We start from the raw sequence: 26,948 nt of genomic DNA, 5'->3' as shown, positions 1-26,948 counted from the left end.
TATATATAAAGACCAGATGAAGGCATCTTTGGAGACATGATGTTATGCAATCATTTGAACCTGCTTTGATGCCTTCCTACCTTGGTTTACCTGTAAAGGCAGCATTTTTTAGATTTGGCACAGAATAGCTGAAGCCCAACCTACACTGAGGCCTAACACACTCTGCAGCACATTCACAAAAGCTGGTTCATGGAGCTGAACTACCACCGTCTTAACGTGTGCCCTGAATTATGTAAGAGAAGGGGCTGAGTTAGAACTGAAGCACTGGCGGCTCACTGCTTTCTCCCCGGGTAGCAGCGGCTGGTTAATGAGTTTGAGGAAGGAGAGGGGAGCGGCCACATTCTGGAGGCTGAAGTTCACCTAGAGACAGTCTGAAAGTGAAAAGATAGGAGAGGAGCCTTACACTCGGCTGCCAAGGACAGAAACACCCTGTCTAACGAAGGTAGCAAACATTCCCTGCAATGCATAGAATTGCTTTGAACTGTAAAAACTGTAATTTCAGAGACTTTTGATGGAGTTCAAATCATTTTATGTAAACTTCATGCATTATCTAATGCAAGAGCTTGTGCAAACCCTATTGTGGTACCATTTTGTGGTAGAATGTGTGTTGCGGGTTAAGGGAGGGTCTTGTAAATCATGAGTAAGAAATTTCGTTCTCAGTTTTCCCTATTTCCCATGCATCCTTCACAATGTCATTCACAAAGGCTCTACTGTTGGTTGCAAAAGGTCAAACAGAGCACAACAAACAGGGGTTACTAGTAGGCTAACAGTGAGCCACTGTACATCTCACTAATAATCACCAACCCACTTTTGATGGTCTGTTTAACTCTCAAAAGATTTGACCAGCTCAGTGGTGCCCGGGTGTTTCGTAACCTACTTCACTTGCCAAAAAAACTCAGAAAAGATTGTCTGCATTGATGCTATAGACTACATGAATGCATAGAGGGAGTATGCTGAGGTTCACCAAGGGAGGCTTTAACCTTTTCATAACAGAGGAAACATTCAGCATAACCTGCATCTATTTATTTTTAAACCTTTTATCCACTTGTCATGGCATACTCGATTCATTCTGTAATTATGCATGGTCTTTGGACTTGTAGTAAGTTACATTACCTACCAGTCAAAAGTTTGGACACACCTACTCGTTATTTTTTATCACGATTGTCCACATTTGATTATTATAGTAAAAATAACAATAAAAAACTATAAAAACACAAATGCAATTATGAAGCCAAAAAATGTTAAACAGATCAAAACTATCTTTTATTGTATCTTCTACAGTTTTAAGTTACTACACTTTGACTGGATTCTCAACCAACCATGCTGCGTTGCTTTTTATGAACTTCACATGCTTGCTGCTATTCTTTCACTATCTGCTCCAACACTTTCATTTTGTACAGAAATTCATATATAGGTGATTTATATTTGCCCACAAAACTAAATTGAAGCATTTCAGCAGAAGACTCAAAAGTCAGGTGTTAACATTATGAGAAATATAAGTTCAGTCAAGTGTGTCCAAAGATTTTACCTGTATTAGTTGCATGTAATACCACAGAAGTGAAAGAGTTAACCAGTAATGCATTCCCTACGGTGGCCGAGAGAGTTCAACGCGCTGCAACTTAAGAAAACACATGCAAATTGAAAAAATGTGTTGTGAGGATTTGCAGCGCGTGTGTTGTCAAACTGATGATGTTTTCTTAATTTGCTGGTGTTTTTTCAATTTGCATGTGTTTTCTTAAATTGCAGCGCGTTGAGCTCTCTCGGCCACCGTACATTCCAGTCCAGATTAGAGCGTATTTTCACACTCTTTGAATTTAAGCTTCAAATCAGGGTTATTTTGACTCTAGAAATATTTTTTTCTGGATTTCTGTTAGAAGAATTGTAGCTTTTCAGAAAATACCATGACACAAAAGGTCTCTAGTTTATAAGGATAATTCATTTAAAAATTTAAATCCTGCCATCATTTACTCGCCCACACATTGTTCCAAACCTGTATGACTTTCTTTCTTCTGCAGAACTCAAAAGGGGATATTTTTGTTAAGTTAAACTGTTTTTAATCACACAATAAAGGTAAATTGGGACCAAAACAAAGACATTCAAATAAAGACATTCAACAAAATATCTTCATGTTCTGCATAAGAAATCTTGGAACAACATGATGACAGCATTTTTTATTTTTAGGTGAAACATCCCTTAAAGGTTCAAAATCATATAAGCTGATGTCATCTAAGTAACTGTCAATCCGTCATTATCTCATTGTTAGATATGACCTCAGGCTTTTGAGCCTCTCCTTCTCCTTAAGTGTATATTTGTTTCTGAGCAGATCAGATATGAGATAAAGTATGCAGAACTTAAGGGAATGTGTATCTCATGAATTTTTAAAAATGTCTTATTCTTCCCAGAACACAATTCCCCCTGCAGAAGCAAAGAAATACATACTGCACTTGGGTCTTCACAGCATCCTGCAAAAAAATCAGGAAAAATATATGGAATTCCATAGAATATCTAGGAATTTAAAATATAAAAGGGAATAAAATAATATAAGGGAATTTTAAAAATAGCTTTCAATTTAAAGCCATTAAATGTCATACCTGGAAAATATCACAAAATCATGAAAGATAGTGCATGTAATTTTTTCTTGCTATGGTCAATATATTTGTCATAATTTTGTATCAAGTGTGAAAAACTGACTGGAACAGAAATTTAGTGGTCAGAAGGAGATATCAGTGGTATCAATATCAATATCATTTCAACACAACACAAAATGCAAAGGATAAGTATGTGCGACACCAGATCGGCTGGGGGTGGAGAGGTAAATAAACATATTGTTTCGCTCTATTGCTCAAAGATATCTACTGGGGAGGGGGGCGAGATGAACGACTTATGCCTGTAACCACAGATATGACACACCTGTATGCATATCACCTGCTCTTACCATATATGGCCTTGAGTGAATGAACACAGAGAGAGATAAAAGTGCAAGGGTTGTAAAGTAGAGAGAGCAAGAGAGTGTTGCACAGTCTCCACCACTGTCTGCTTCCTTCTCGATTCCTCCGGTGGCAGGTGAGTTCCTCTTACTCTCGCTCTTTCCATTGCAGAAAAAGACCTTTAACTTTGAAGATGCTCATTAAAGTGATTCATTAGCCAAGCAGACTGTAAAAGTTGACCCTGCAAAAGAAGAAAAAAGATTGTAAATGTAGTACATAATACAGCAGTGCTTTTTATTTGAAATATAAGAATATTATTCAGCGGTTATGCCTAGATATTTTGCATGAATTAATCATTTTAATCAAACTTCTATCAGCAGTGGCAAAAACAATAGCAGAAATAATAAAAACGATAAAAAAAATAGATATTAGAAATACGCTGGACAAAATCTTCCTGTCTTTTGTCTGTTATCTAACATTAAATACATTTCTTGAATCAATTAAGTGAATCATTTGAAGTGTTTGACAAAAATGGACAACACATACATTTATACTTCAAATATTCCTTAAAAAGTTTCCTAATGCGAAAATTAACTTCCGACTGTCTTTCTTGGTGAAATGTCTTTCGCTTGATATTGTTGGTCTGCAAATATCTGTTTGGTGTTTACGCTTGTTTGCTGTTATTCATTATGATAGTTCACGACAAAAGAAGTCAATGTGTCGATTATTGACTGGCGGACAAAAACATCCCTTTAACATAGTGGCTTTATATTTGAATAACTTGACAACATGCTATTTTTCTATATTACATTGTATATTATAACTATGCATTGCATAATCTGATGTGCTCATATGCTTTGGTCTGAAACAAGGATTTGATGGGCAGTTTACAGGAAGAATATTAATCAAGGTTATAGGGAAGGAGGATGGAGATGAGACATGTACACAGCACTGTCAGGCCTGATCAAACTCCGGGCGGTTACATAAAAACTCTGCACACTTTCCTGTTTGCTCTGACACACCGCATCTAGTAATTCTGGAGGGCAGATCATTTGTGATTTGTCATTGCTACTGTAACAGCAGAGTGGAGCCGTTCAGACATTATTGCACTAACAACGTATCTTCTAGGATTTAGTTAGGAAATATGAACCTTTGCACAGGGCAGAGGGTTTGTGATTGGTGATTTAAGGGTTAGCACAATCTGCTCGATACAACCCCCTAATAAAACCCAACTATCCAATCAAAAACAAGAGAGATTGAGTCATCTGTATTATCACACCATCTATGCTGCAAGGTACCAGGCAAATATAAAAAGATGTTGATAAGGAGGCTCATAAATTTGGGATATGCAAACAAAAAATTATCCTCTAGGGCGTGTGTAGATATATATAGGGTGTGTATATTGTATGAGTGTATATTATTTGTTGATAATGACCGGCTCGCTGTACATGATCTGACATTTTGCTTGGTTACTTGTAAATAAATTGATTTTAGTGAAATTATTTTGATGTGAGAAGAAACAGAATAAATGTTTTTATAATGACTGTCAAAACTGACACTGTAAGGATGAATACATGTCACATTGACTGAAAGATGTCATTAGCATAACATTCCATGTAAAAGCTATTATCAGGTGCGATGAGTCCACATGATTTGATAGTAGCTTCCTGCTTAATTTGCTAAAAACAACACCACAGATGGATGATAGTAACCAAGCAATGGCAAGTTTCTTAAATCAGTGTAACCAGGATGTGGACGTGAGGATAGAGAGGATATGGTTGGTAGAAGTCATGGTTTTGAAACACAGACACTATTCCTCGCTAGCCACATAGTTTGCAGCATATTTAAACAGATGGGTGGTTTGCACACAACAAAGACAAAGCAAACGCAATATAGTCACATTTTTATACCCTAAACTATTTTATACCCTGACTATCATAAACCATGTACAACTTCCTTTAAAACATAATGGTCAGTTACATGAGCAAATGTAGAGAATATTAATATAATAAATAATAAAAGTGGATCAGTAATGCAATAAAAGTTAAGGTTAAATTATTTAATTAAATCTGTACTGATTAAATGTATCTAATCAAGTTATTATCTAATCAAGTTAGTTCATGAAAAAAAAAAAAAAAAAAGTTTTGTCTTTGTTTTCAGAAAAATATTTAAACATCCATTAAACAAGATCTAATCATTTCAGAACCAAACTTGCATGAGATATTGATGATTGTTTTCAGAGATTATATCACGAATTGGCAATTAAAAACAAATATTCTGCATAAAGCAAATTAAGCTTATTTTAGGAAGATGTTTACATTTTGATATTATTTTCATAACAATTAAGCACATTTTATATAACTAGAATATATCTTGAACTTAGCTTTTGTCCTTGCAGATTTAACGCATAAATCTAACTAAACAATTCTAAATATAGAAAAAGGAAGAAATAACGAAAGAAAAGTCCCTTTTAGAAAAGTCTAAAAGGGACTAGAGAATAATCAAAATAAACTTCATAAGTAAAAACACTGAAGCATTCTGAAATGTCATATTACCTGATTATCCTCTCAAGTTTATCATGTTTTAGGGATGTTTATACAGAAAATAAGACAGACATGCTAGTTAAGGAAACAATTATTTGTGGTTTGAACTATGTGCTCAGTGCAGTAGATAAAGTGAAGGACTGTGGGGCTTGATCACGCCCTGACATCTCAGCCACACTTAATGATAACTGCTGTGGATATGGAGGCGTAGTATTTTTACTACAGATTTGCAACAGATATCTGACATGAGGCTTTCACTTCCTTTCCCTGGGGTAGCTAACTAGCTTTCTTTCATAAGAGTTCAAACTGTAGCTTTAGTGTCTGGGTTTACTAATGCATGAACTGAATTGCACTGATTCCAATTTAGGCCGCACCCTCTTTTGCCTTTGAACGACACTGAGGAAGCCTAACAGGAAAGAAATCATTAAACAATATATTAAAGGAACAGTTAATGCAGTTTCAAGCTGCTCAGTTTTACAATTTATAGTGACCAAAAACAGTCCAAAAACACAAGTCTTCTGAAGCCATATTATAGCTTCATGGGATGAACAGATTTCATTATTATCAAAAAGTAATTATTCAATGAAAATCTTCCTTTTTATTCCAAGTCTAAGTACTGTAATATCAAATACGGCATGTTTAGGGGAAAAAATAACTGCCAATAGTTTTAGGATGACATGAAGGTGAGTAAATAATGACGGAACATTAACTTTTACTATTTTTCCTTGTTATACGGTAAGGTCACATGAAGGATAAAGTGTAGATAAAAGAAAATGGGGTCCGTAAACAGCTATAAGAACATTTATTTGCTTGTGGTTGTGAACTGGAAAGGAACATTAGATGCACAAACACATTTATGAGTAGTTCATACACAGGATATGTATGATTTGTAATTCTAAGAAAACAATCCGGATCTTTGAATTCAAGTAATTTCTATCCAACCCTCTCTCTTTTTCTCTTCCAGGTATTTCCCTGCGACTTAAGCTGGCACCATGCCACAGGATGTCAAGACCGATGTTCCCAAAGTCCTCAACAAAACCACACCAGGACTTCAGATATGGAGAGTGGAGGTAATGATACTTCTTTGTCAAATCAGTGGAGTCGACATTTGAGATACTGACACTTAGCAAATCACTAATCATTCTTCTTTTTAAATTATTGGTCAGAACATGGAGCTCGTGCCCTGTCCATCTAATTCATACGGGCAGTTTTTTGAGGGAGACAGCTACGTAATACTCTATGTAAGTATCAGCGCTTAGTGTCCTAATCGACTCATTTAAGCTGACAAAAACTAACTGCTAAAGAAAAACCATCTCATTTTCAGACTCACAAGACCAGCAACAACTACACCTATGACATCCATTATTGGCTGGGCAAGAACACCTCCAATGATGAGCAGGGAGCAGCAGCGATATACACCACGCAGATGGATGAACACCTAGGGGGCGCTGCTGTGCAGCACCGTGAGACCCAGGGTCACGAGAGCGCCACCTTCCAAGGATACTTCAAACAGGGCATCATGTAAGCCATCCTGACTGAATGAATCTAACCAACACATGTAAAGACCACACTTCACCCCAAAATAATAATAATAATATATTAGAATTTAAAAAACAACAGATTTTATATTTTGGTTAAAGAATAATATTTTAGTACCATTAGAATTCTTTGCTAATAAATAAATAAAAATAAACAAAATTGTGCATAAAGAAATGAAGCCTACCTAAAGATAATAGGTTTAGATATTCATTTTAATTGAATAACAATTATGCTGCATTCAAGTCCTCCTGGGACGTTCGTACTTACGAGTTGACAAGTCGTAATTACGACGTCAGGAGCGTTCAAGTCAGTTTAGTCGGCACAAGATGGTGGTGTACCTTCTTTTAATAAATTACAAGAAAATACAACAGGGTCTGCATTTTTTTTACTTGGATTTCATTAACTAGCTGCGTAACAAGAACATGCCCAAGTTAAGTTTATAGGACAACTAAACTATCAATTTAAACAAAAATTTACCGTCAAGTACAGACGTTGCATCCATCGATTCCGCCATGTTTCTCATTGACACGCCCCCAACTCGGAAACACGGGGCTTAAAGAAAATTTTGAGTTTCCCCACTCATAATAACGACTTTGTGGTGGCGTTCATGTGCGTTCAACTCGTAAATACGATCTAGCCGACATGACTTGAACGCACCATTAGACACATTCTTATTACTGTGATGTTTCCATGTTTTACTTTTGAGTAGAATTATTCTCAAATGTTGTTCTGATTATAGATTGATTTTATGTTTAAGCTGCATATATTGAAGGTTTACAATTTAAGTTGCATGTAAGTTACATTACAGTAATGAGAATATATGGAGTGAAAAATTGTCTAATTGTCAAAATGCAAAAGTAAATAAATAAAAATGATTATTGTTGTTGTTCCTAAAAATTACCCTTAATTTTATTTATGAAAAACATCACTTCCAATGTTTTATATTTTGCTTTTGAGGGTGAAATATGACCCTGATGTTGTTGACAGGAGTCATCCCGTAGTTTATGGTATAAATAAATGACATCTTCAAGGGGAGTTCATACACATTGCACATATTTTCCTTTAATCATAATTTCCACCACAGAGCCTCTTTATTTTAAGATGCTGTGAGAAGCATATGACTTTATAATGCTTCTCTTAGTCACAAAGATTAAAAAATTTGGAAGTTTACAGAGACAGACTTCTTCTTTTCATTTTACAAGAAGTGGTAAACTTTGAGTGAGTAAAAGTGAGTTGCAATTGATCATTCTAATCTCTTTATTCCAGATACAAAAAAGGTGGAGTCGCATCTGGGATGAAACAAGTGGAGACGAACACGTACAACATTCGCAGACTGCTGCATGTGAAGGGAAATAAGCATGTGGTTGCCGGAGAGGTAAGAATAGCCCCAGTAACAACAGAGGAATTCAAAAACCCACTACAAAAAGACACGTGGTGTAAACCCCTGTGACATTTTACTACTCTTTTTCTCATGTGTCAACAACACAAAAATCAACTGCCCACATTAAAGGAACACGCCACTATTTTTGAAAATAGGCTCATTTTCCAACTCCCCTAGAGTTAAACAGTTGAGTTTTACCATTTCTAATCCATTCAGCCGATCTCTGGGTCTGGCGGTAGCACTTTTAGCTGTAGCTTAGCATAGATCATTGAATCTGATTAGACCGTTAGCATCTCGCTCAAAAATGACCAAAGAGTTTCTATATTTTTTCTATTTAAACCTTGACTCTTCTGTATTACATCGTGTACTAAGAAAATGAAAAGTTGCGATTTTCTAGGCCGATAAGGCTAGGAACTATACTATCATTCCGGCGTAATTCTCAATGAACTTTGCTGCTGCACCCATGGTAATGAATTTTCATTTTTGGATGAACTATGGTGTCGCCTTTAAAGACTATATGTCCTATCACAGCTTAATATGGACAGGCAGCTATAAGTAAGCAGATTTTCCACCAGAAAGTGTAAATAATGAGGTTCAATCTCACTACGTTCAGGTGGAAATGAGCTGGAAGAGCTTTAATCAAGGTGATGTGTTCCTGCTGGACTTGGGGAGTCTGCTCATTCAGTGGAATGGACCCAAGAGTAACCGAATGGAGAGGTTAAGGGTAAACCATTAGAATTGATTTGCATTGCAAAAATACCCTTCAGTGATGTAAACTATCACTTTCTTGATGCAGATGCTGTATCTTACCACATCTGCACAGTAAGTTCACTAAAGACTTTTGTTTTCATAGGGAATGAACCTAGCGAAGGACATTCGGGATCGAGAAAGGGGTGGTCGAGCACAAGTGACTGTAGTGGATGGAGATGATGAGGTCTCTTCAGAGGAAGCAATGAAATTGATGATTCAGGCAATGGGGGAGAAAAAACAAATCAAAGATGCCATCCCAGATGAAATTGTGGATGAGAAACTCAAGACTGCCATTAAACTCTTTCAGTGAGTTCAATAGTTTAAACCACAAATTAAAGCATGTTTTAAAAATGATGTGCTCCAACTAAAACAACTATCTTCTGTGAAAAGTATTTCAGATTCTCAGGGGAACCTTGTAGTGCAGGAAGTGGCAGTGAAACCTCTCACACAAGACCTACTGAAAACTGAGGTATGACTAACCCTGACCGACAACCCAAACTAAACACCACAGCATAAAGCAATTCTGTATAAAGGCCATGATGATAGCATACATAGCATATATGTCACTCTTATACCTACAGTATGTCAAAGTGCACAGGTGCATTTCATTGATCGCAGCTGAAAGGTACATGTGTAAAATAGTTAGGCTCATAAAATAGTTAACACATGATAAGGGGTAGTCAGAATCAGCATAATGTGTACAACTACATAGTGGATAACTGTCAAGATAAGACATAAGGAACACAGTCATGCTCACGCCACAGTCTGACCTGGTCATGTGGTTGTGATGCAAATATGACAGAGTATCGTACAAAAAAAGTCATTATGAAATGCTGTTGGCAAACCATTTTGCTTCTGTATTCGGACATAACTTCAAGACAAAAAGGATGTTCGGTGTGAGAAATGTATTGCGAGACTTGATTTTATTAATCAGTAATTGATTGTGAAAAGTAAAAATAAAACCAAGGAAGGAGCTGAATATAGTTGGAGGAAATAGGCTAACAAGAAATAGAAGTTTGTGATATATTTTGATAGAAGATAATGTAAAAATGAATAACATGCATCAATGAATTGTGCACCAAGACCAAGAACATACATTTAAATAGTAAACAGAATAAAATCTTGTCTTGAAAATGACAAAATGTTGATTTGAAATGGAGAAGTGGAACAAAAAGGCACCCAGAAAGGAAACAAGCAAGTTTCATGATGAATGGCTATTCAAATGGTAAATGAGTGTGTAATCCCCATTGTGATACAAAAGATGCATGGCTCTCAAAAACTAAAAGTTTGACACTTTTGCACGAACATTGAAGAGAAACTGAAAGAGCCACTTTAAAAGTGGAAAATATGCCAATTGACATTGGTTCCTGTGACAGGACTGCTATCTGCTGGATCAAGGTGGAATAAAGATCTTTATCTGGAAGGGCAAGAAGGCATCAAAAACTGAGAGAGCAGAATCTCTGAAGAAAGCAGAGGTGAGTCTTACACCAATGAAACACTAATCAAAGTATGCTTTTCACAAGGGGACTCATTCACCAATTGCGTATATGCAAGTATTTGTGCATAAAACCTTTGTGAAATTGATCCAAATTGATCAAGGCCTTAAAAGTCAAGGCTTTACTATTTCGGAGCAAAAAAAAAAAAAAATCTGGCATAGATTCTGGATTTCCAATTTCTGTGACATAAGAACATTTGTATACAATTATTACAGTATACGGCCCAATATTTCTAAACTCAGCATAGTATATTGCACCAAAAGTTATTGCAATCATATTTATATCAAATTCTTGCTGAAGAAACACTTCATCATCTCACTTCATGTTTTATTGTTCTAGGCCTACATAAAGGCAAAAGGATATCCTACGTCTACCTATGTAGAGACAGTAAGCGAAGGAGCAGAATCATCAGTGTTCAAACAGCTCTTCCAGAAGTGGACGGAAAAGGGACAGACAGTTGGATTGGGAACCACTCACAGTCCAGGGAAAATAGGTGAACATGGCTTACTAATGTAAAGAAAGCATTATAAAATAAATAGATCCTAATTTATATAATTGAAAACACAGTCATGAACAGTGGCAGTGACAGTCTAAAAATGCCATGCAAGGATTCAAATCAGTGAATCACTTCTTGAATCAGTTCCTTTACATTAACCTTTCGAACAAAATGGTTCACTATCAGTCAATCAGTCCTCTGAATGCAATATATGAGAGGCCCATTTAAAAAGAAAGCATTTGATTATTGATCTCTTACACTGCATGCACAATACTGCTATGTATTTTTTGCGAAAAGTAGTTTGTTCAGAAAAAGAGTAGTTATAGTTCAATCATGGCAACTCTCGGAACATTTTAGCATGGTGATGGATATGACAATGTTAATGTATTTGGTCTTGGCGAAACAGATCTGCTACGCTGCTGCTGTTGGTTATTGCTGAAGTTGTAGATTATTGCTGCTGCTGCTGCTGCTGCAAGCAAGTACAGGAACTTGCTACTGCCAGTGCATATGGCGATATGGTGCCATGAGTATTTAAGACATACTGCTGCTGCACAAATAGCATATAAAATAGCCCCATAGCAGATCTATACAGGTGGAGCTGGGGAAGGTGGAGGGTTTCAGAGAACTCTGAAAGCGCGCTACAGGAATCTCAAGTGAATGCTAGCCAGCCATATAAATGCAAGGCAGTAAGCTCATTGGCTGCATATGCAGCATGAACCAATCAGCTTGTGCCAAGTCGTTTAACTCTCTGAATATCATCAGTTACGTTAACACCCCATCAGAATGCGCCATCTAGAGTTTCATGACTGAACTATATATTTAAAAATTTTTGTTACTTGAAATAAATAAACTGAAAATAAAATAAAGCTAAAATAATTTATAAAATAATAATAATAATAAAGAATAAAATAATACAATTATATTATATAAAATAATATAAAATAACTTAATTTCAGCTTGTTGTCAAAGCAGCGTTACTAAAATAACAATAAAACTAAAGTAAACATTTTTTTTTAAATATGACTAATACTTTAACTAATATCAAAACAGAAAATCTAAAAATATATTGACAAGCTGACTGAAACTAAGACAACAGTGATCAGGGAAAAAAAGCAATTTTGAATATTTTCACACCACTGAAAAATGTTAGTTGCATCGCTATTTCAGTTGGCACTGCTCAAATGACCAATACTATGCAGACAATCATCTATGTATAAGAATAAGGCAGCGTTCATACAGGATGTGTGCTTGTGTTAAAAACAGCTGTGGTGAGATGCTAATAAAAACAATGGCATCCATTTGTTCTGTGTACACTGGTCAACAATTAAAAAAAAATAGCATAGACAAAACAAGAATGCATCCTGTATGAATGTTCCCTTAGAAACCCATGATTCTGACTCTACTATGCTATGATTTCTGATTTTTGTAGCCAAGGTTGAGCAAGTCAAGTTCGACGCGACCTCAATGCATGCCAGACCTGACTTGGCGGCACAGCAGAAAATGGTGGATGATGGGTCGGGCGAAGCCGAGGTCAGTGAAATGACCTTTCATTTTCTTTCATTCATCTCAGTGAAACAGAACTCATTACATGAATGTGTTCATCTCTCAGGTATGGAGAATAGAGGACAATGAGCCCGTCCCTGTGGAGAGGAAGTGGCTTGGCCACTTCTACGGTGGGGACTGTTACCTCATTCTCTACAAATATGAAGTCAACAGCAAACTACACTACATTCTGTACATGTGGCAAGTAAGTGTCTCTTCTGTCCTTATTTAATCATTGGACATTGTAATCTAATCCTGTACAAAGAAGATTTGTTAATGTTTTTGAAGGAAGTTTTGCTCACCAATTTATTTGATCAATAATACAATAAAAACAGAAATGTTGTGAAATATTATTATAAGGTAAAATAACTGTTTTAAAATGTAAATAATTTCTGTGATTTCAAAGCTACATTTTCAGCAGTCATTACTCCAGTCTTAAGTGTCACACTGCTTTTATAGTTATAAAGTACAATTATATGAATTTCTTTCAATTTCATTTCATTTTTAATTCCACTTTCCTACATTCAAATTGGAATTTTGCATCCTGTTATTTAAATTTCAATTTAATTTTAAAGGCATTCTCAGTTCAATTCTGAATGTTGATGGCATTTTAGGGCCGCCATGCAAGCACAGCGGAGCTGACAGCTTCTGCATATCAGGCTGTGATCCTGGACCAGAAGTACAACGGAGAACCAGTACAGGTCCGCGTTCCCATGGGAAAGGAGCCTATGCACCTAATGGCCATTTTTAAGGGCAAAATGGTTGTTTATGAGGTAAGTTTGTCAGTCTGTTCCTCTCTCTAGAAGCAGCACTTGGACATGTCTTCCGCTGTAACAAAAGAAATCGAAAACACAAAATCACTTCCTGTATTAAAGAGATAGTTCACCCAAAAATTCTGCCATTATTTACTCACCCTCATGTCGTTCTAAACCCGTAAGACATCCGTTCATCTTCGGAACACAAATTAAGATATTTTTGATGGAATCTGAGAGCTCTCTGACCCTCCCATATACAGCAAGGGTCCTTACACGATCAAGGCCCAGAAACATAGCAAGGACATCGATAAAATAATCCATGTGACATCAGGGGTTCAACCGTAATTTTATGAAGCTACGAGAATACTTTTTGAGCGCAAAAGAAAAAAAAAGGAGGAGACAAATGGTTGAATAAAGTAGTTTTTTTTTTCTTTTGCGCACAAAAAGTATTTTCGTAGCTTTGTAAAATTATGGTTGAACCCCTGATGTCACTGATGTCACATGCTATTTCTGGGCCTTGATCGTGTAAGGACCTTTGCTGTCTATGGGAGGGTCAGAGAGCTCTCAGATTCCATCAAATGTTTTTGAAAGATGTCTTGCTCACCAAGGCTGCATTTATTTGATCAATAATACAGTAAAAATAATACAGTAAAAACAGAAATGTTGTGAGATATTATTATACGGTAAAATAACTGTTTTCTATTTTAATATATTTTAAAATGTAATTAATTTCTGATTTCAAAGCTGAATTTTCAGCAGCCATTACTGCAGTCTTCACATTGCTTTTATAGTTAAAAATTACAATTATACAATATGAATTTCTTTGAATTTCAATTCATTTTTAATTCCACTTTCTTACATTCAATTTGGAACTCTGCATCCTAGTTTAAATTCAATTCAAAGTCAGGAATTTAACTGCAATTTAAAAGGCACTCTCAGTTCAATTCTGAATACTGATGGAATTTTAGGGCCGCCATGCAAGCACAGCGGAGCTGACAGCTTCTGCATATCAGGCTGTGATCCTGGACCAGAAGTACAACGGAGAACCAGTACAGGTCCGCGTTCCCATGGGAAAGGAGCCTATGCACCTAATGGCCATTTTTAAGGGCAAAATGGTTGTTTATGAGGTAAGTTTGTCAGTCTGTTCCTCTCTCTAGAAGCAGCACTTGGACATGTCTTCCGCTGTAACAAAAGAAATCGAAAACACAAAATCACTTCCTGTATTAAAGAGATAGTTCACCCAAAAATTCTGCCATTATTTACTCACCCTCATGTCGTTCTAAACCCGTAAGACATCCGTTCATCTTCGGAACACAAATTAAGATATTTTTGATGGAATCTGAGAGCTCTCTGACCCTCCCATATACAGCAAGGGTCCTTACACGATCAAGGCCCAGAAACATAGCAAGGACATCGATAAAATAATCCATGTGACATCAGGGGTTCAACCGTAATTTTATGAAGCTACGAGAATACTTTTTGAGCGCAAAAGAAAAAAAAAGGAGGAGACAAATGGTTGAATAAAGTAGTTTTTTTTTTCTTTTGCGCACAAAAAGTATTTTCGTAGCTTTGTAAAATTATGGTTGAACCCCTGATGTCACTGATGTCACATGCTATTTCTGGGCCTTGATCGTGTAAGGACCTTTGCTGTCTATGGGAGGGTCAGAGAGCTCTCAGATTCCATCAAAAATATCTTAACTTGTGTTCCGAAGATCAACGAAGGTCTTACAGGTTTGGAACAACATGAGGGTGAGTAATTAATGACAAAATTTTCATTTTTGGGTGAACTATCCCTTTAAAAATTTGTTTCTGTTCTTAAAAAAACTACCAGAAAAAAGTGCAACAGCTTGCTACTTGGGCAGTACATTCAAAGGTACAACTTTGTCCCTAGTCACTTCATAACGGGTGCTTATTAGGAGGGAGTACCTTAAAATACTAATATGCACCTTTTACGGGCAGTTAAGATACAAAGGTGTACTTTTGAGGCTACTGCTTTAGTAGCATACTAAAAGATTTTTTTGCTATAAACATACCTTCATCTGTCCAAGTTTAATTTGCAAGGACAATTAAAGTAAGCTACTCATAGCCTGGCAAGAAAAGCGTGCAATGTGTGGCCCCTTGAAAATATTTGAGGCGGGGCTGTCAAATAGGGGCAATAGTAGTGTTTTGGAAACAATTGTGTACGGTGACACTAGTGGTGCAGAAATTACACACTTTAACTTAAGCCTTGCAGTGCATGCATTCACTGGTTGTGATTGACTAACAGGAAGGAAGTTCCAGAGAAGGCTCCTCCCATTCTCAACCATCAGTAAGACTGTTTCACGTCCATGGAACAAATGAGTTCAACACACGTGCTGTTGAGGTGCCTCCACGCTCATCTTCTCTGAACTCCAACGATGTGTTTGTGCTCAGCACAGATAAGTGCTGCTACCTGTGGTACGGCAAGGTTGGTAGTTTCAAATGCTGAGAATATCTGGCATATTTCAGAAGACGTTTCTGCATATTTCTTACCTGTCTGTCCTACATACTTGCCTTAAATATTACTGTGTAGGGCTGCAGTGGAGATGAGAGAGAGATGGCCAAAACGCTGGCTGACATCATCTCCAAGAGGGAGAAGCATGTTATTGCAGAGGGTCAGGAACCAGCTGACTTCTGGGTAAACCTTGGTGGAAAATCACAGTATGCCAGCAGCAAAAGGTACAGTAACATTTGCACATTGTACATTGTAAAAGAACAAATTATCTGCTTGGCTCCGTTCCAAATCCTACTGAAACCAAAATGTTGTGAAATATCATTATAAGGTAAAATAACTGTTTTCTATTTAATATATTTTAAATTGTAATTAACTTCTGTGATTTCAAAGCTGAATTTTGTGTTTATTTTTACTCCAGTCTTCAGTGTCACATTGCTTTTATAGTTAAAAATTACAATCATATGAATTTTAATTTCAATAAATTTTTAATTCCACTTTCTTCCATTCAAATTGGAATGCTGCATCTTTTAGTTTAAATTCAATTCAAAGTCAGGAATTTAACTGGAATTTAAAAGGCATTCTCAGCTGCCTTTTTGTCTACACAGGGCAGCTACATTACATACTAAGTCTGCATCTTAACTGAAATGGAACCTTATAAATGAGCGTTCTGAAATGATCTTCTCTGAACTCCAACGATGTGTTTGTGCTCAGCACAGATAAGTGCTGCTACCTGTGGTACGGCAAGGTTGGTAGTTTCAAATGCTGAGAATATCTGGCATATTTCAGAAGACGTTTCTGCATATTTCTTACCTGTCTGTCCTACATACTTGCCTTAAATATTACTGTGTAGGGCTGCAGTGGAGATGAGAGAGAGATGGCCAAATCGCTGGCTGACATCATCTCCAAGAGGGAGAAGAATGTTATTGCAGAGGGTCAGGAACCAGCTGACTTCTGGGTAAACCTTGGTGGAAAATCACAGTATGCCAGCAGCAAAAGGTACAGTAACATTTGCACATTGTACATTGTAAAAGAACAAATTATCTGCTTGGCTCCGTTCCAAATCCTACTGAAACCAAAATGTTGTGAAATATCATTATAAGGTAAAATAACTGTTTTCTATTTAATATATTTTAAATTGTAATTAACTTCTGTGATTTCAAAGCTGAATTTTGTGTTTATTTTTACTCCAGTCTTCAGTGTCACATTGCTTTTATAGTTAAAAATTACAATCATATGAATTTTAATTTCAATAAATTTTTAATTCCACTTTCTTCCATTCAAATTGGAATGCTGCATCTTTTAGTTTAAATTCAATTCAAAGTCAGGAATTTAACTGGAATTTAAAAGGCATTCTCAGCTGCCTTTTTGTCTACACAGGGCAGCTACATTACATACTAAGTCTGCATCTTAACTGAAATGGAACCTTATAAATGAGCGTTCTGAAATGCTACACTGTAAAAAAAAATCCGTAAAATTTACGGTAAAAAATACGGTAGCAACGTTTTAGGTTTTACGGTTTTAACTTAAATTTACAGTTAAATACCGTATTTTCATTAACTGATATAATGTTAATATACCACCCTATTGAAGTACTGAAATCTGTTTTGCACCTTTGTAATACACTGATAACCACCAAATGCAGGTGGTGATGAGAAAGTCACATGATGAACCAAAGCTCATCACAAGCAGCTTTTAGATAATAACATATATAGAAGATGCACAGTGTCATTCACACAAACACAAAACACCATCATGGTAACACACATGAAACTGAAATAATGCAATAAGCATTAATTTAACAACATTAGGTGTAACACACAACCCTAATATACAAAATTGATAAGAAAAAACTAAGAAGAAACAGTTATTTCAACAAAAAAACATCAAATTTGAAATGTAACGCAGGGAATTCTGGGAATGTCAATTTACGGTTATTCACTGTAAATTATACGGTATACTACCGTAAACTTAATGTCCAATACATGTAATGTCCAATACAGTTTTTCACCGTATATAGTAGGGGAATTTACCGTTAACCATTTAACAGGTTTTTTACTTTAGCATTTTTACAGTCTTTTACCGTTAAATTCACGGTACATTTTTTACAGTGTGTACATACTGTAGATAATGAATCAGACAATACAGTGCAACAGTCAGGGTCCATAAGTAAAAATTCTATTCAATTTCTCCATAGGGAAATTGATTTTTAATTGATAACTTAAAAAAGACAGACCTGTTGTATGGTATATGCCTTTTAAGCCATTATTTATTTATTTTATTTTTTTATTGTGTTTACCATTGTAATTCTTAGTGAAAAACTACCCATGATGCTGTGAAGAAAATCCCACCAATCAGAGAGTTGTGGCAAACAAATCTTGTGGGTTTGGTTCATGGCTTATAACCAAAGAGAAAGGAAAAATTTAAAACGCATCATATGACCCCTTTAATAAAGACTTTTTAAAATCCCTATGGGAAAAGTGAATGGAAAAAATACTTCTAGAACCAACATTGCAGAAAACGTGGGTGGTAACTGTTGCACTCTATAGCGCTCCTCAAATGAAGAACACAGGAGAGTGATATAGACAATTGATTTCAATAGGGTTTAGCATTGGAGAATGCATTTTGGCATTGCTTTCTTTTCAAAGGATATGACTGCCTACATAGACCGTTCACAAGTTTTAGGACACTGCTTATACATTTCTTCTTTTCTCAGACTTCAGGATGAGAACTGCAATATCACGCCCAGGTTGTTTGAGTGCTCCAACCAGACGGGTCGCTTCATAGCAACAGAGATTACAAACTTTAACCAAGATGACCTGGATGAGGATGACGTGATGTTGCTGGACATCTGGGATCAGGTGAATGTCGGCGTGGTTTTCTCTCTTCACAGTTGTTCATATTCTTTCCAGACCACTAGAAATAACAGCACAAATATGTTCTGTTAGGTGTACCTGTGGATCGGCAAAGGTTCCAATGACAAGGAGAAGCATGACGCAGTGGTTACAGCACAGGAATATCTGAAGTCCCATCCTGCAGGGCGTGACCTGGATACACCAATTCTAGTGGTGAAGCAAGGGTTTGAGCCGCCCACTTTTACAGGCTGGTTCCAAGCCTGGGACCCACAAAAGTGGAGTGTAAGTAGATGACATGAGTTTTTTCATGACAGTTTACTTCACAAGCGTATGGCATAGTCAAAAAAATTTTTTCTCTTTTAGAGTGGGAAATCCTACGACCAGCTGAAAGCAGAGCTTGGCACTGCAACTGATCTCATCAAAATTACTGTGGTAGGTTATTTATTCTTCAAATGGTAGCATTTCACTAGCAATGTCAACGTCATGGGCTCAGTTACTTAGGGGATGCATGAACTGATAAAAAAAACACCTTCTAAATGCATAAATGTACAGTAGCAAGTGAAAGTGAAAAACGGTTTAACACCTTGTGCACAGGATCTGACCAAACCAACCACAAACCAAACCAACTCAACTAACTCAACTCAAGGGGGTAACTTACCCCGTCCTGTCACAGAAACCTTCCCTCCAGAGAAGCTGGTGAACGTTCAGACAGAAGACCTGCCTGATGAAGTCGACCCCACAAGAAAAGAGGTGAACTCTTGATCTACAAACATCTTTCTTGCACAAATCTAACACACAATTCCAAAATGCAATGAAAAAAAATGCCCAAAACAATTAAAATTGTATATATGTTGTGTATATATTATATATATATATATATATATATATATATATATGTGTGTGTAATTGAATACAAAACATTTTTAAATAGTAAAAATTCAAATAAGAAATTTCTTACAATACTTTTAAAGAAAATAAAGCTTATTTTTAGGACTTTTTAGGACTGTTGCCTTATGACAATTAAGCTTTGTGCATTGAGGTAATGATAATAAATGAGGCATTCTCATTACCGTAAAGCAGTGGTTCTGACCAATAATAGCCCTGATATCTGAACCGGGAAAAGCCACCGCTGCAGCAGGTGGAGAGCTGATCAGACAGTGAGGGAGCTCAGTGTAATTTATGGATTCAAAGTTTGGAGAAACAATCTACATGGTAGTGTTATCATAAATATCTATATTTTGATACCGATACAGAAATATCTGACATGGTTCCATTACTCATTTTCCACAGTATCTACCTAATATATACACCGATACAACAAAGATCACACTATAGAAACCGCCTAAAATTAAGTATAAAGAAGATAAGAAAGCGGCCCTAGGCAGCTGCCTACATGCCAGGATCCGCCACTGCCAGATGCAGTTAGAAATTTACTAAAAACAAGCCTATCGCAAGACATCTGGTAGGGGGGACACCTGGGGTGGCCAGCTAAATTTCAGGGGGGGGCCGGTGCCACCCCTGGCCACCACGAAGACACGCCTCTTTGAGGCCCGTGCAGGGCTCTAGCCTGAACATCTTCAAGTGAGTGCGGTGGGGCAAATCGAAAATTGATGCCGAAAGTCCAGCACTCTCCTACTTCACTGCTGCGACTACTCTTGTTTGTATGTGATCCTTCGCTGTCATTTTCCACATTTCGTTTTTCTCCCTTAATAACAAATGTGTCCATTCTGATGCTCAATTTTACCGAACTAATGGCTGCTGATGACTATTTGAATTGAATTCTGCCAAAGTGCGCGCTTGTAAGTGTTCGTTAAATGAGTAACGTTAATTACGTGAGTACAGGTCTGCTCATGTCTGAAAATAATATATGAAAAACTAAATTATTTTACATAACAAAAACATTATAACTTATATTTGTTTAGTACATTTTTAAATTAATGTAAAAACTAAAAAGAATTGTAAAACTGAAAGTTATTTTTTTAATTGTGTTCAGCATGGTGGGCCGCATTTGAATTCGTGACGGGCCGCGGGTTGAGAACCACTGCCGTAAAGCAACAAATCCCATTCTCATTTTACTTTATGATGATGATGATTATTATTATTATTATGAATTACACATGATGTTAGTATATGCCTCTATTTTTTTAAGTGAATAGTAAAATAAATCACAATTAGAAAAATCTTAATAGCACAATTTTCTTTCTTTGATTTTGGAGTGAAATGTGACCTCAACATGTTTTTGTCAGATTCATCTGTTGATAAAACTAACACACACCTCTATCATCTATGCAGCACTACCTCTCAAACGACGACTTTAAACTGATCATGGGGATTTCTCGGATTGATTTCTATGACCTGCCGTCCTGGAAGCAGCTGAACCTGAAGAAAGAAAAGGGACTATTTTAGGATGGGCACAAATACATTCCTGTTCTGCGAAACAGACCTCTCATGCTAAACTGTATGAATGCTAGTAGTGGTGTGATGCAAATACACTACAGTCATGATCATTTCTTTTTAGATTTACATGTTTACATGTTGAATTACTTTATTTAAATGTGTTGTTTTGCACATGCAAGTTGATTTATTTGAAATTGCCATATATTATAAAACAGAATTAATTACTTTAAGAGTATATATTTTTTTTTACAGAAAATATGGATGATACAGGAAAATGAAGTTTGCAAATCTGTCTTTTTTACACAGTGATTTGTATTAAAGCTGCATGGTAAACTTCCAATGTAATATTTCCTTAATGCATCTCAAGGGGACACCTTCAAGCACTGACTAAAAGCTGCTTTACACTTAAGTGACTTAAGCACTACAATACATTTTTATATACTTCAAGAAAGATAAAAGTTTTATGTGAGGTTAATCATGTATACTGAGTATTAATTATAAAAGACACTTGGAGACTTCTGTATACTGTCTAATGTGTAATTTCCATTGGTATTAATCATTTACTGCTTACAAGAGGCATACCACCTGTCGAATGGAAAAGTCAATAAAAACGAAAAGACTCATTGTAATGGAAAATCTTTTGTTGCCTCTTTGCTAATATTAAACATTAACTTATGCACAAATTCAATATGGAATTGTAAAACTTTTTTGTGACCCTAAACAAAGCATTTGCAACAAAACAGCACTTGTTACAGTTACTTCTTACAAAAACAGTTTTCATTTAAACAGCATAGAGATCAAAGTTTGAGAATGATAGTCAAATAAGGGCAGCCTACTAGCTACTTAGGAAAGCTATCAGATGTTCAAGTCATGTGTACCACCATTCTAGCTGGGAGGAGAAAAGGCCATTTAAACCCGTCTAGGCTAGTTTGCTGCTCTCCAAAATTGGTCTAAAAGCGCCAAGCCAGACCAGCCTGCCTGGGAGACCAACAAACCAGCTTATAGGCTTGTTTAAACTGATCTTTCAGCAGGGATAGTAGTTAGCAAAAAAAATAAAATTTAATCTGGGACCTGACAAACTTGAAAAGTCTTTGAAAAACAGTCAATTTTAACAGGTAGAATTACCTCAGACACATGTACATAAGAACAATGATTACGAATGAATGAATATGTCTAATATATGTGTTATAAATGACTACATTCTTGAGAAACTGCAAATACCAATCTTGAGGTGGTTCTAATGGCTGCAGCAAACTTTAGATGGCGTTCATGAGGTAAGGAAAGGCGATGTGTAGTTTCCTGTTTTGTGGTGTCCTGTGTGTTTGGTGTATTATGCTGATGACATTATGTGTATATATAATTATGTGTATATTTGCTGATGACACACAGCTCTATCTCTCATTTCAACCAGATGATCCAACGGTAGCTGCACGGATCTCAGGCTGCCTGGCAGACATCTCGGCATGGATGAAAGAACATCACCTACAGCTCAACCTGGCAAAGACTGAGCTTCTTGTCTTCCCTGCCACTCCAACTCCAACAAGAAAGATCAATCTGCACAACTTCTTGTCCAGGCCCTTGTCATCTCTAGGCTGGACTACTGCAATGCTCTTCTGGCTGGACTTCCATCAAGCACAATCAAACCTCTACAAATGATTCAGAATGCAGTGGCATGACTGGTCTTCAACGAGCCCAAAAGAGCCCATGTTACACCTCTCTTTATCTCCTTGCACTGGCTACCGGTTGCTGGTCGCATCAAGTTCAAGACATTGATGCTTGCATATACAGGTACATCTCAAAAAATTAGAATATCATGAAAAAGGTCAATATTTTTTGTCACTCATTTCAGAAAGTGAAACCCATATATTATATAGATTCATTACACATAGAGTGAAATATTTCAAGCCTTTATTTCTTGAAATTTTGATGATTATGGCTTACAGATAATGAAAACCCAAAATTCAGTGTCTCAGAAAATTAGAATATTGTGAAAAAGTTCAATATTGGAAAGTCATGGTGTCACACCCTAATCAACTAATTACCTGAAAACACCTGCAAAGGTTTCCTGAGCCTTTAAATTGTCTATCAGTCTGGGTCAGAAGGCTACACAATCATGGGGAAGACTGCTGACTTGACAGATGTCCAGAAGACAGTCATTGACACCCTCCACAAGGAGGGTAAGCCACAACATTTCATTGCTAAAGAAGCTGGTTGTTCACAGAGTGCTGTATCCAAGCATATTCATAGAAAGTTGAGTGGAAGGAAAAAGTGTGATAGGAAAAGGTGCACCAGCAAGAATTTGGGGGAGCTTCACAAGGAGTGGACTGAGGCTGGCGTCAGCGCATCTTATCTTCCCACCCCTATCCGGAATGCTGAATCCCTGACAATTTTCAAGCGACAGCTGAAAACTAATCTCTTTCGATGCTACTTGACTTAATCCTAAATAAAAAAAAATTTAAAACACACTGTCTTTCTCTTTATTTATTACTTCCCTTTCTAGCTTGTACTTATTTGAACAAATGCCTGAAACTTGGTATTACGAGCACTTCCTGTGTCTGTTTGCCTCTTTATGAACAATCGCTTTATTTATTCCCCAATTGTAAGTCGCTTTGGACAAAAGCGTCTGCAAAATGACTAAATGTAAATGTAAATGTATTATTCTCTTAATTTGTCATTTTCGTTGGTTTTTCTATTTGGAGGTGTTATAGTTATTTAGAGGTTTTCGAAGTATATAGTAATTTCATAAACAGTTCATGAAGTTCGGATGAAATCACCTTTACCTCAGCAACAAGCACATGTGACCAAATAGAATAGGCTACTAGCGCCATCGTATGCCTTCAGTACGTAGTTGACTAAAACATTTTTGTTGTTATCTGTATTTTATACAGAAAAAAATAGTTTCTCATGCTTCTTAAAAAGTCTGTTTTTAAAGTGTCATTTAAAGGGCTTATGTTTGGAGTTTCCATTAAAAAACAGATTCCTGCTGTGGCAGATTTGCACATGTGATAAATCTCAAACAGGTAGCCTACTCTCTGTACGCTAATTATTTTCCCATTCATAAAGTCTTTAGTTTAGCTCTTGCAGCGAATGTATGTCACATACATAAAAATACATTTAAAAAAGACAGAAATGTGAATAATATTTTATATGAGTATATTTTTAATTTTTAATTTAATAATTTAATAATAGTTTTGTTTGGGGACCAAGTGCCCCTTTTTTGTTTTAATGTCTTTTAAAGTCAGCATGGAATCAAAATGGACAATTCTTATTTTTTGATGGAATACTGTAGTGATCAAAAACTTTATAGTAATCAAAAACGTTAGCCTCCCCTCCCCCTCAAAACGACTCCTCTACTCTTCCGGTCACAAGCTATGGCGCAAGGGCGGAGCTAGTGACGTGAGGGGTAAACGCTGGGATAAACGACAGGGGGAAAAACTGAAGCTGCTGCTTCACTTTATAGCACTGACACCAGTCATGAGAGAGTACGTTACCCCTAAACATTATATAACAAACATTATATAACAAAGATATTAGGATATTACGACAACATTACTCTTAGGACATCGCAAACTAATTTTTTTCATGAATATGACTTAACCTGATGGAGGACGCGCTCAGTCATTCAGGCAGTGTCTCTCTCACTCGCACGCGTGCGCGCGCTGTTTAGGCATGTTTTGTGCCGTTGATCGTCGTCGTCATCCTTAATAAATAAAACATTTATTCATGCTTGGGTGTCGGTTGTGAATCCAGTGGAGAGAAATCCCCCACCACTAACTGCAAACTGGCATGTAAGATCTGCCTCCATTTTGTTAGTAACGCCCCAACTTCCAACGATCCAATCAATTCCCGAAGGACAAAATCAAGTCACGCCCTCTCATTTCAGATGCCGTTTCACTCGGATATATGTCACAGTAGAGAAGAAAAGACGATCGCAACTTCCGTTTCATGTCGACTTTAATATTTTTTTTCCTAAACAGACATTTATTTTGAAGTTCAGTTTGCTAAAATTATTACCATCGCTGTCTTCACACGCACATCTGTCACTACTATCGAAGCAAAAGTATAAAAACAATGATGTGTGTTTGTTCATGTAGTTTCATTTGGTAGCAAAACAAAATCATCATGCAGCCTTATAAATGCAAACGAGAGAACATCATGCTGTGTTTCTGTTGCTCATGAAAATGTTTCTGAAACGTCTGTATTTGACAAATATTGCATTTAATTCACTTTATCTGTGATAAGAGTATGCAAACACAGCGTGAGCATCACTACCGGGAACTGAAAGTGTCCGACTTGACATCTTCGCTTTCAATTTCACCCCCGACTGTAAGCGGCAACTCTCGCCAGCCGGTCGTCGCATAAAGTCAAACACGCCTAATAGCTTAATCTGCCATTGGATGTACCATGACCGCCTGATTACGTTAATAATTATATATTGTATGGACTACAAAGGTCAGGTTTTACAGGTTTCTAAGCACGGGCACATAAAGGAGCCTCTTTTAGGGCACAGTGCACTACTCTCTTATCTCCTTTGCAAGTTTTCGTGCTATTTGTTCTTACAACTACATTTATACATTTTCAGCTTTTCTCTCTCTAAACAGCTCAACAAAGCAGCAAGAATGAGCTCTTGTTCTGGACGAGAAAATGCCAAAGTTGTAATTGTAGGTTCAGGTTTTGCAGGGTTGGCCGCTGCAGCCACGTTGGTGAAGGGAGGATTTGAAAATGTCCTGATCCTTGAGGTGAAGGAAAGAATTGGAGGTCGAGTGCACACCACTAAACCCTTCACCGAGAACGTCATCGAAGTTGGAGCGACCTGGATCCACGGACAGAAAGGAAACCCCGTTTAAGATTGCGAAAGAGGAGAACCTGCTATGTGAGGGACCTTCTGCTTCCAAAAACATGTGCCTGCCCGGTTCTGTAACCCCTCGAGATTACTTTTTCAAAGAAGACGGGAAGCAGGTCTCCACAAAGCTTGTAGATCAGGTGTGTTCGCACTTCAGCAAGCTCACCGACAAAGCTTTTGATGATGAACTCAAGCACAAGCACAGGAAACTAAGTCTGGGTGCTTATCTGGATGATGCCTTCGGTGAATTTCCTCTAGTGGCGACAGAAGATGGCCAACAAGTTTTTGAATGGTGCAAGAGGACTGAATGCACAGACGAGGCTTGCTCTAGCCTCTATGAGGTGTCTGCATCTCAGATTAGCTATTACACTGCTTTAGAGGGAGGATTTTTTAACGCTTTGGGACCCGGTGGCTATCGAGCAATCTTAGATGTGCTCCTGACAGATCTACCTTCAGGATCCATCCAGTGTAGTGCACCTGTCAAGAGCATCCGATGGGATTTGGTCAGAAAAGGCCATTGTGAAAACCAAAGGTATCCTGTTCAGGTCGTTTGTGAAAATGGACAGAGCTTTGAGGCAGACCATGTGATTGTCACCGTTTCTCTCGGGGTTCTCAAAGACAAAGCCTCAACCATGTTTGAACCGCCCTTACCATCAACAAAGCTGTCTGCGATTGAGAATCTCGGCTTTGGGATAGTAGACAAAATATTCTTGTTTTTTGAGAAGAGTTTCTGGCCAGATGACTGTGCCGGGGTGCAGGTGGTGTGGAAAGAGGGGCCTGAAGATAAAGATGTTTATGAGTCTCTGTCTGAAGGAGAAGCCTGGAAAAAGACGTGGTTCAAGAAGATCACTGGTTTTGATACAGTGGCCCGTCATCCCACGGCTCTGTGCGGCTGGATCACAGGTAGAGAAGCTCTGTATATGGAGAATCTTCAGGACAGTGAAATAGGAGATA

At 37.1% G+C, this 26,948-nt stretch overlaps 1 protein-coding gene, 1 long non-coding RNA gene and 1 pseudogene across 2 annotated transcripts in view; 2 read left to right on the top strand and 1 right to left on the bottom strand.

Moving 5' to 3' along the window:
• The window catches only part of LOC107699029 (uncharacterized), a 6,674-nt gene extending 5,130 nt beyond the window's left edge, over positions 1–1,544 (bottom strand). Inside the window, exon 1 of the long non-coding RNA XR_001635413.1 lies at positions 1,529–1,544. This is a non-coding gene — a long non-coding RNA (uncharacterized LOC107699029). The remainder of the gene's footprint in view (positions 1–1,528) is intronic.
• Positions 1,545–3,024: 1,480 nt separating this feature from the next.
• LOC107699006 (villin-1-like) lies at positions 3,025–21,299 on the top strand. Its single transcript, XM_016500142.1, has 20 exons — positions 3,025–3,063; positions 6,435–6,540; positions 6,637–6,711; positions 6,795–6,991; positions 8,276–8,384; positions 9,004–9,114; positions 9,244–9,446; positions 9,531–9,609; positions 10,517–10,615; positions 10,976–11,129; positions 12,562–12,662; positions 12,742–12,879; positions 13,289–13,447; positions 15,696–15,875; positions 16,753–16,898; positions 18,616–18,760; positions 18,848–19,036; positions 19,118–19,186; positions 19,349–19,504; positions 21,047–21,299. Exons 2-20 carry the CDS (start codon positions 6,463–6,465, stop codon positions 21,158–21,160), a joined length of 2,502 nt encoding a protein of 833 aa, XP_016355628.1. The 5' UTR covers positions 3,025–3,063; positions 6,435–6,462; the 3' UTR covers positions 21,161–21,299.
• Positions 21,300–25,396: 4,097 nt separating this feature from the next.
• Positions 25,397–26,948, top strand: part of LOC107699000 (peroxisomal N(1)-acetyl-spermine/spermidine oxidase-like) — an 8,872-nt pseudogene continuing 7,320 nt past the window's right edge.

The sequence above is a fragment of the Sinocyclocheilus anshuiensis genome, unplaced genomic scaffold (genome assembly GCF_001515605.1).
Source record: "Sinocyclocheilus anshuiensis isolate Anshui unplaced genomic scaffold, SAMN03320099.WGS_v1.1 scaffold18, whole genome shotgun sequence".
Classification (NCBI taxonomy): Eukaryota; Metazoa; Chordata; class Actinopteri; order Cypriniformes; family Cyprinidae; genus Sinocyclocheilus; species Sinocyclocheilus anshuiensis.
Note: the sequence above shows the minus strand (reverse complement) of the source record. Positions and strands in the feature narration are given on the sequence as shown.